A 10,411-nucleotide genomic window follows, 5' to 3' on the forward strand; every position below is an offset into this window, starting at 1 on the left:
GTCACTTGAATCAACACAGAATAGTTTAGTGTATTGCGATTGTTTTGTTAAACTATTGCTTTGTCATGAGACACTATAAGGTGGTCAGCCTGGCCACTGCAGACAAATAGTTTTTCTGGAATGGGAAGTTGTTTCTCTGCCATTACAAGAAGATGATTGGTGGCATTAAGCCCCATCCTCCTGGCTGTGATTGGTTGGTTTCGACAGGGAGCGGTACATTTCTTCAGAATCGTGAAGAAGCCATATCCTTTCACAGATTTTCTGACTTTTACCTTTACATGGTTTTCACATGCAAGAAGAAAAAAACTTGATTTTTAATAAGTTACATAACCCAAGAAGAAGCAGCTAATTGACTGCACAAAATGCAAGGCAATCCTGGAAGAAAATCTGTTATGCATATCTTCCAGCAGGTCAATAATCCAAAACATAAGCAAAACTGAGCGCCTATTTAAACACTTTAAATTTCTCTGACTAAGCTTGAATCTTTTAAGCAAAGTAGAAAATTTAAGTTTCTATATACAACATAAAAAGAATAAAATTAAACTCAAATCATTTTTCTTCCCCTTTACTATTTAGCTGTTTGATCACAAAAAGACATTAAAATACATTGCAGTCTGAGTGGTACTGGCAAAAAAAAAAAAAAAAAACGGGGGGAAGCTGGAGACATAAACGAGATCAAATCATAATATCAGATGGACGGCTCAGGTTTAACTGCTTGGAAAAAATTGTAGCTAGGCAACCAATACATGATTTAGGCAAAGAAGGGATGTTAAACACGGAGCTGGAAGGATGTGTAGACGGGTGTGACAGAGGTGGACGGTAAGAATTAGGCACCTCTGGTAACCTGTACAGGAAGCAAAGTCACAATTTCTTTCTTTTATTAACAACAGAAAAACATTTTCTGTCTCCAAATGCAATAATTAATCCAAATAGAGAACAATAAGTTCCTCGCTCTTATGATCAAAACACATGATCCATAGAAAAACCAACAACTAAATTTTGGGTACTGATTTTAAAAAGTCTTTGATCCAACTCTTCCAATATGATTTCCTCCGATGACTAAATTACAATAGAATTTTTAAGCATCAAATATACACAAAGTAATTGAAGAAAACATGATAACCAAAATACATATGTTGAAAATGCATAAAGTTTCACATTGTCAAAAAAGTCACTGAGTTATTCCACAAACATCCCAAAACAGACAGCAGGGGCAGCAGAAAAAAACTGAAGAAAAAAAAAGGATCCGATTGTTTTAAACTCTATTAAATAATTTTAAATATTTTTATTAGCCATGGATGCAAATGAGGGAAAAAGTCTAAACAATTCAGCTTCATCAAAGTTTTTGAATGGCATCATCTGCCTGATGACTGGACTCCAACAGCACCTTCATTTAAGGACATCACTCTGGAGTGTACACACACACACACACACACGGGAAGTAAACAGGCCCTCAGAACAATTACATACAAATATCCTCAACTTCTGACGTTATGCTACCCTTTGTGCAAAAAACATCTGCCAGAGCCCCTCCAAATTATAATCTTTCATGGGTTTTCACCATTTAAGTTGCACATCTTTCAGCTTCAATGTGACAACTGCTTTCTTAAAAAAAAAAAAAAAAAAAGTCCCACTCTGTTTTCGGGTCAGGAAGTGACCGGACGAGATAATAACAAGGAGAGGTAGTGTTTTGTTTCTTTCAGGAGCAACTCACTCACTGCCAAACTGCTACCGGTTTTTTTAAAACACATTCTTATTTGACGAACTTGCAAGTTTCTTTCTCCCAACGGCCGAACTCGCACAGGCTGTTTTGCAAAGGCATACGTCAAGAGAAAGTGTGCTGGAGACATTTCAAAAGACAAACCCAACAATAATCAAACGGTTTCTTGAAAATAAAAAGATTGGAAAGAGAGAGAGAGAGAAAAAAAACTGCTACATGACAAAGGAAGCGTGCTGGTCGTTTCGTACTGAGAATGTCTCCATTTGTATTCTTCATTGCAGCAAAGGATACAAAGTAAATTTATGTGATCCACAACAACGTTATTTATATGACGACTGCAAATAATTTCTGCCTGAGGCGATCATTATATCATGTTTACTTGCCTCCAAAATAAAGAAGATGCTACTCTAAAATGCAATCAATCAACGGTAAAGTAAGAGGGTACGAAACAGAAATTAGAGCAAGATAGTAACATGACATAAGACTGGCAAACTAGAGTTACAAACTCTGTCCAATTTGCAAATTAAATTTTTTTCCAATCAGAATCCAACCCCTCTTTAACTCCATTATTCTTAAACACTGGTGTAGCATGGAAACAAGCATGGAGACCAAAGTTGCCAGCGAGAAAAACTGCCTAAAGTATCAATTTGTCTGAGGACTGACTATTCAAATATGTAGTAGTAGCAGTAGTAGTAGAGGGGCCTTTTTTTTTTCAAGTAAGAGACAAATGCACCATGGGAAATTAAAATACATAATCCCACACACTGTCAAAACGCACAGACAGTTGTTTAGAAAAAAAAAAAGAAAAAAAAAGTGAACACCAGTGTGATAAAAATGTGAAAATTATATATATATATATACATACATACACATATATATATATATACATACACACATATATATATATATATATATATATATATATATATATATATATATATATATATATATATATATATATATATATATATATATATATATACTCATACAGCTCCTGGAATTCCTTTGGTGATTTTCAAAAAGGTAAAACATACTATCACAGTCCAGAGGTAAGTCTGTCAAATTGTCTCTCAACTGTACAATATAGTGAAAAGAAAGAAAAAGAAAATGGCACAAAATAGGAAAAGAAAAAAAAAAAGTCACTGCTTCCATCCAACTGTGTTTTTTCACTCTCTGTGATGGATTTGAAGTTCTTGTAGTGCTTTGCAGCTCGCACAGGTCCGCTCGTTCTTCTTGATCAGGAAGTCGCACGTGGCTGACCGCTCCAGCACGATCGGCCCTTTGTCGAACGACGACTGCTTGATGGGGAGTCCCTGGCACACGACGTACCGCTCCAGAGACAGCAGCAGGCTGACCACGTCGGTGGCTGTGCCGAGCCGCGACGGGTGGATGTCGTAGAGCGGGTGGATGGGCAGCAGCGGCTGCTTCTGGACGGTGACCTGGTAGCAGAAGCCTGGGTCGATCAGCACCATGGTGTCGGCCATGTTGGACTGCTTGGAGCACTGGATGAGCTGCAGCTGCGGGCCCTCCACCATGATGGCGTACCAGAGGATAGGCAGCACGGAGGAGCGGAGCGAGTGGAGCAGCTTCATCAGCTGGTTTTCCAGGTCCACGCTGCTCTCCGTCGGATTCTCAGCCAGACTGAAGATCTGTGTGATCTGTGGATGATCCCAGGAATGAACAACACGGGATTATTTGGGAAACACGTTGAAAAAAAATAAATAAAGAGAAACACCGGACACTCACCATGGGGAACTCGTCCTTGTCATCTTCCATGTGCTTTGGGGCATTTCTGCCTGTGTGCGATTTCTCTGTATCCCACTGACTGTGATGGTCCTTCAGTAAGAAATGCAGTCTAATGAGTTAAAACCGTTGAGCATAATGAAGCATTATCTCACAAACACTTTAAAGGAAAAAAGAAACATGAAGGAAAGCTTATCAAAAAGAAAGTAGGGATGCATGATATATCAGCACTGACATTGGTGTGAGTGCATCGGCATCGGTTTGAAACATAAATCGGGGCTGATATTAACAACCTATATCTACTTCCATCTTGTTGTCTTTCCTTTCTGGAGGGGAAGTGGAAGAGGTTCCTTGTGTGGTATTTGTTTGGTCATGTGACAGCGGTAATGATGCAGTGCAGGATTGTGGGAAGTTTCACTGAACCAGAAACACAGTAATGTAGTATCGGTAAGTATCGATTATTGGCCGTAACAGCAATATTAACACTGGATACCAATATTGCCCCAAATTTTCATATCGGTGAATCCGGTCTCCTGCAACTCTTAGACGTCTCCCTGGTCCAACACACTTGAATCCAACAGCTGAATCACCTCCTAAATGCAGTCAAATTCTCCAGAGTCCTGCAAATGACCTCATTATTTGACTCAGGTGTGTTGAAGTAGAGACACATCTAAAAGTTGCAGGAGACCGGCCCTCGAGGCCTGGAGTTGCCCACCCCGGGGCTAGAGCCTTTCCTCTGCCTACATCCCCCAGAATGCAGTGCGGTTCTGGATGTGCGCTCAGAGAAATTCTTGAGTACTCTATCAGACATATTATCTATTGTTAAATTGTTACTGATTTAATGCCCGGCTCACGATAAGCATCTCTAAAATAGTAAACATAGTACTTCTTAATTATGACAGACATATACAGAGAAAAAAACATCCAATCAGAGAGCAGGAGACTATGTCACTACCTGCTGACCAAATTCTTCCAACACTGAGCCACAAACATTTATTTTGTTCTGTTTTTACAGAGATGGCCCGGCAACAATAAATCAATTGGTGATCAGCTCAATCAGCTCTGACTAGTTAATGCTTGACTGGAAATCAAACAAGCTACAACAATCTTGATTAGTCCATCTCTAGTTATGAGGTCAACGACAACATCAACTTTCTGATGCAATGGTGTCCAAGAGACGTGCATCTGTTAGGCGGTCACTGCTTGAGCGTGTTGCACCCGTCTTGGTCCTACAGCTTAAAAAGCTCATGAATGTTTACTGTAACATCATGTTTTTATCTGATTAGATGACTCGTAACATCTTACCGCAATAACAAAAATTGAAGGACAGCCAAGAAAAGAGGAATGACAGCAGAATCGGATTACCTTTTTGAGAGGGATGGCTCGCTGCCACGCGCTCAAAAAAGGCTATAATTTCAACAGAGTTCAGACGTGTGCCCAGTTAGCTCTAATGAACCGTTTTCTCATTCTGTCTGTCTTCCTCATCATGCTTATTTTTAAGCTAAATAGGAAATTTAACAACAGTAAGCTTGTGACTGGTATTGGCTGGTAACCAGCTTCATCATCTTTTGGCCAGGAACTCAAAAAAACAACCCTCTTTGGTGTGGACGTTGTTACCGAAGTAAAAACAGTGAAAAATAGTATCAGTATCAGTGAGATGCTTAGGAGCTCATTGAAAGGAAACACTGAGTCTGTGGTTTGTTCAGGTTGCTAAGGCTAACTGAAGTACAGCAAATATTTTCCATTTGATTTTTCTTTTTAAGCTCAGTTGTGAAACATACTGAATTTGTAAATGTCAGCTTTCTAGAAATCCCAAATGTTAAGGATCTCTACTTTACGTAGATACACAAAGAGTATTTTCCCACCTTTAAGATGCTAACCGCTAATATAAGATGCTAAAGTCAGCTTAAAACGTCAGCTTCGTGATTATGCTATAATTTTAAAAGAACTTCATGTAACTGGACAGAAACTTCTCACAGATATGCAAATAAAAAGTTTCAAAATAATTACATACATCAATTTGATTGTAGTTACTAAAACAATAGTTTAGCTTATTCAGCTAAGTTCAAGTTATTATGCAAAAATGAAGACTTACTGGTTGGGAGTAGTTATGATTGCTGATGTGAGGGAATCGATCTGGCACGCCGTTCCGCACCCCAAAATCAGAATGATTCAGCTGGTGAAACACAAAATGGATTTGATGCGTTTGCTCGAGAGCCCATGTGTCAAAGTCAAGGCCAGCGGGCCAAATCTGGCCCGCTGTAGCCATTTATGTGGCCCGCAAACACTGGGGAGGGCCACATAAATGCAGCTTCAAGATAACAGTTGCACGCCTAAGTATCACTTTATCGGTCAATTCAATGAGAAAAAGATGTTAAATACTATCTAAAAAGTACTCAGCAGATGCAGAGAAACATTTTAAACGTTCACTGAAGGGTAGCTTTATTACAACTTATCTAACGTGACAAGATGGAAATTAGCAACAATGTTTCCAGCCAAAGCCCTTCGAACCTCACCGGTTGCGGATTGCTGTCCTCGTCGTCGTCGTCATCGTCGTCGGTGTAGTCCATGTCAGCCTGCTGGTCTTGGCTTCTCTTTAAGCTGGACTTGCGGCTGTACGTGTAGTGAGGCCTGGGCCTGCCGGGCAGCAGAGGGGCATCCAGCCCCAACTCAGCTCCTGCCATCTGGAAGGGCAGCAAATGTCTCTGGGAAATAAATGTGCAGTTGCTTTACTACGACAGGGTTTCGGCAGGTTTCACCAATTCAAATTTAAAGACCACCACGAATGAAATTTAAGACCTGAATCATGTCAAAATTGTGTGAAACAACCAGCCTAAACCCCAGTAGTGCTAAGCTTTTTCATCCACTTTGTGGGTTGGCAATCGATTGCCAATGGCAAAGACGAATATCATCCAGCCATCTGCTGATAAATTTGAACTTAAAAAAAACATAATGTTTATTGCTTGTTTCATAAATGGTGGCTGTAAGATGTTTTATGACAAAGAATTTTGAACTGCCTTGTTACTGAAATGTGATAAACTTGACCATGATAGACACTAGCTTGCTTTTTTCTTAGCTAGCTAGTTTTTCTCCTCTCCAGGAAACATAACCAATGATTCCTGATATAGCTGCTAATACACTTATGCTAGCTAGCGAGCGTATATTAGCAGCTAGTTTCCAGTAGCGTCAACCGGCTCGAGTCACGGAACGAAACAAATAAGCGACTCAATCATTTGCCTGACAGTAAAGTCCAACAAAAATAAATAAATAAATAAAAATATGTATACAAGGTTACATAATCCTGACACAATGAAATTTAAGACCTGCAATTAACATATTTAAGACCAGCTTGGATTTTAGTTATACCGATTAATCTGGTATTGTATAGCAGTACATATTGTTTTGCGTTCTTTACAGGATAGGTTTTTCATTATTATTATAATTAATATTTTCCTTTTCTCATCAGTAATTTCAGTACGTTGTATATTTCTAATGAAAATCTTTTACTGCACTAACATATTTAAGGCTAGTTAAATTTTTTTTTAATGTGATTTTAGGACATATTAAGGCCTTCATTTTAGAAATACGAATGCAAGTCTTTTTAAGGACGCGCAGACACCCTGTACAGAAACGTACAATCGCCTTATTGCACAAGTGTCTTACCATCGCTTGCCTTTGACACTGCCGTAGACGACACTTCTGCCTTTTCTTGTTGCTGCCTCCAAATTTGGGTTTGTCTATGCAGAAATCGCACACGCCGCAGTCTTTCCTACACAGACAGGCCTTACACTCGCCACAGGAACGTCGCTTCCGCTTTTTATGCCACTAGAAACAAAAGCGAGAGGAGAGAAATCCGAAAATCAAGAACGCAAACTGGACACGATTTCACCAAATTTTTTTTTTTTTTTTTTTTGGAATTCTGTTTTATGGAAGCCTTGAAAATATAGCCTCTTGTTTGTGAGTAGAGGTCATTCGTTCATAGAGGTCGGTAATATTTTCTTCTCAAATGTCAACAAATAGAAGAGCGTTCGAGTGCAGTCAGCAGTCTGGTCAAAGAAGAGTTGTTTACTCTGTTTATTTCGGCCATATTCAAAATAGTCGAAACAGCAATGCTTCAACAGCGATCCCAAAGTTCACTGGATGAAAACACTGAAGACTGTTCAGAGTTTCCGCTCTTCCACAGGTGGAAAAAAAAAAACTAATCTGATTTAAAAAGTAGAATCAGTCAGACGGAAGGTTCTGAAAAAGTAATTTCCCTTTTGATTTCTCCTGTTTTTGTTTGTTAAAATTATGCATTTCAGATCATGAAACCACCTTCAACATCAGAGTAAATGCAAGTGTTTATAGACAATGATTTTATTTATTAAGAGAACAAAATCTACAAAAAAATAGAAAATAAATAAACTAGACTACATAATGCACACTGCTTCTCATAGCTTTAAGATGGATCAATTTGCAGAAAAATAACCAAAAGCACAGATGCTGTGTGTGACAAACTGTCAGCTTTTGCTGCTTTCCCAGCTACTGAGACTGATTAGCGTGCATTACATGCATTTCTTAACGGATAGCCATGACCTCGCCGAGATGTTCGAGCAGTTTCCTGCACTCGGTGGCAACAAAAAAGCACACAACACCTATGGGAAATACCCGGGACAAACTTTGGCAAGCATCTTCAAAAGGCAAAAACAAAACGTGCTCACGTCATCGTCGTCGTCTGTCGACATGTCGTCATCGTCGAGGTCCACGTTCGCCGAGAAGTTCTCCGTGTCGCTGCTTTTGAGACTTGGATGCTACGTGCGGAAAAATGCGATGGGGTTCCTCATTGCCAGATTTTCATTTAGGTAATACGTGTGAAATGCGAGTGCACCGATTGCAATTTTAAATATCAGTGATCGACTCACTGACATTTAAAAAGCCGGTTCAGATTTTGACCGATGCCTTTTTTTTTTTTTTTTTTTCTGAAAAGTCGCAAAACAGAGGGAAAAAGTTGCTAAGTTGTCATCATTTGATTTCCCTTTGCAATCAAAATATTTTTGAATTTTGAATTGACTGTTGCTAACTGAACATGTGCAGATGAGACCTGATCTGCACATGCTGATCAGGTCACATCTGTATGTGACCTGCTGATCAGCAGGGAGACGGCTGCTCTGCAGCAGCCGTCTCTCACCGCAGAGCGAAAGGAGATGGTGATTCTCAGACCTTTGCGGTGGTGGATGAGATCGGTTTGTCAAGTATCGGCCGATTTTGCAAAATTAAAGAAATCGGTGCACCCATAGAGCAAAAGAAAATGAAGGAGCAAGCAGTACAAAAATGTTACCTGTGACTCTGTGACATCATTCTGTACATTTTCAAGAGGAAAAAAAAACAAACAAAAATAACAATTACAATAAAACAGTTAGCAGAGGAAATATTTCAAAGTTGTTCTTTGGAGACTTACACTATCTTCATACGTGTCAACAGGGTCAACAAAAGATCTCTTGTAAGTTACATTTATGCTTCCTGGGCTTTGCTGCAAAAAAACAACAACAAAATCGATTGAATTTTAAACAAGTTCAACTAAGACAAATGTCGATTAGCTTAGCTTGCTAGCCTCCGTCAGCTCACCTTGCGTATCGGACATATGCACCTGCGTTTTCGACACAGGCGTTTTCTGGCTTCGGGGCTTTGCAGTCCATGCTTGCAGTTTGCACACTGACCGCAGTCGATGGCGTTGTGACATCCCACGCACTGTCCACAAGGAATCCACTGACAGTCCAAGAAGAAAAAAAACAGACGGAAAGGTGTTTTTTTTTGTGTTTGTTTTATGTCTGAAAGTCTTAATAATGTAGAAGCTAATAGAGACTACTTTAAAACGTTATGCAGACTGTATGAACTTCATCAGCATGAAGCTGCAGCTTGTTATCTGGAGATACTTTACCTTCCTGAAGCGGATCAGCGGGTGCTCTATCGACTTGGACGTTGCTGAGATTAAAAAAAAGAAAAAAAAAAGAAGGAAAAAAAAAACCCGCATGAAAATGTTTTTTGTAACATGTTTTATTTTTGAAAATATTCCTAATTACACACTCCTACAGACACATACCCCAGCAGGAGGGACAGCAAGGCCGCTTTCTTTGTTTGTCATACCATGTACCTGTAAACGAAATACCACACTTTGCACAGATCCTGTGGAGAAACAGGGCGACATTAATTCACACTCGCTGTGGTGACAGGCACAAACACGAGACAGAGTAAGTCTTAGGCTGGCCGGCGGAGGACCTGGGATCTCAAAACTAGAGGAGTCCACAACCTTGACTTTTTGTCGGAGCTCGTTATCTGAATGCCAGATAACCAGGCATGAAAGTTTCTTTTAAATAACACTGAACAGTTTGTTTTTCAAAATCTTTTTTTTTCTTATCTTATTTTGTTTAGTTTAGACATCCAGAGTTACCAAATTTAATGCTTAATAAAATGACAACATGCTTGAGTGTTACAGGATGATTTGTGGGTGTGAAAACATCAGGCAGTCTTTGGTAAAAATCACTAAACACTTACAGGAAAAAATTTAAATATATATATATATATATATATATATATATATAAATATGAGTCCTTGATACGATTAAGAAGCCAGTTTATAAAAATAAACAAAAGAAAAACAGTGAGCTGTGTTTAGCTACGAACTTACAGGTAGGCCTGTCGCAATAAGCAATGAATGAATTAATCGCGTGATAAATTAAAAAAAAACTCAATTTCCATTTTATGATTTATCGTTTTTTTTCATTTTTTCTTTCTACTAAAAACTGGATGACAAAAGTCTTCAGTCTGGTGCTTTGGTCTCAACTAGACCTTTTTTTTTTTAATACAATTTTGTTTATAACTGCTTCATAATTCAATTATGTAGCGTTTTGTTTATTAGTTTTGGATATTTTCCAGTTCCAGTGTTAAATATTCATTCGTATTTAAAGTTGA

The 10,411-nt window shown here is 38.9% G+C and overlaps 1 protein-coding gene across 4 annotated transcripts in view; it reads right to left on the reverse strand.

The window, feature by feature from the left end:
- Nucleotides 1–2,715: 2,715 nt before the first annotated feature.
- Nucleotides 2,716–10,411, reverse strand: part of mbd1b (methyl-CpG binding domain protein 1b) — a 13,949-nt gene continuing 6,253 nt past the window's right edge. For 2 of the 4 annotated variants that reach the window (XM_015048674.1, XM_015048673.1), the window contains 11 exons: nucleotides 9,543–9,625; nucleotides 9,381–9,424; nucleotides 9,068–9,208; nucleotides 8,901–8,972; nucleotides 8,781–8,801; nucleotides 8,164–8,253; nucleotides 7,127–7,288; nucleotides 5,980–6,168; nucleotides 5,559–5,639; nucleotides 3,467–3,556; nucleotides 2,716–3,378 (listed from right to left, as the gene is read on the reverse strand). In XM_015048674.1, coding sequence (XP_014904160.1) covers nucleotides 2,887–3,378; nucleotides 3,467–3,556; nucleotides 5,559–5,639; nucleotides 5,980–6,168; nucleotides 7,127–7,288; nucleotides 8,164–8,253; nucleotides 8,781–8,801; nucleotides 8,901–8,972; nucleotides 9,068–9,208; nucleotides 9,381–9,424; nucleotides 9,543–9,625 — 1,465 coding nt within the window. In that variant the 3' untranslated portion in view covers nucleotides 2,716–2,886. The remainder of the gene's footprint in view (nucleotides 3,379–3,466; nucleotides 3,557–5,558; nucleotides 5,640–5,979; nucleotides 6,169–7,126; nucleotides 7,289–8,163; nucleotides 8,254–8,780; nucleotides 8,802–8,900; nucleotides 8,973–9,067; nucleotides 9,209–9,380; nucleotides 9,425–9,542; nucleotides 9,626–10,411) is intronic. The other 2 variants (XM_015048675.1, XM_015048676.1) reach the window with 2 other exon arrangements.

The sequence above is a fragment of the Poecilia latipinna genome, unplaced genomic scaffold, assembly GCF_001443285.1.
Source record: "Poecilia latipinna isolate Pla-1442-1.1 unplaced genomic scaffold, P_latipinna-1.0 Scaffold897, whole genome shotgun sequence".
Lineage (NCBI taxonomy): Eukaryota > Metazoa > Chordata > Actinopteri > Cyprinodontiformes > Poeciliidae > Poecilia > Poecilia latipinna.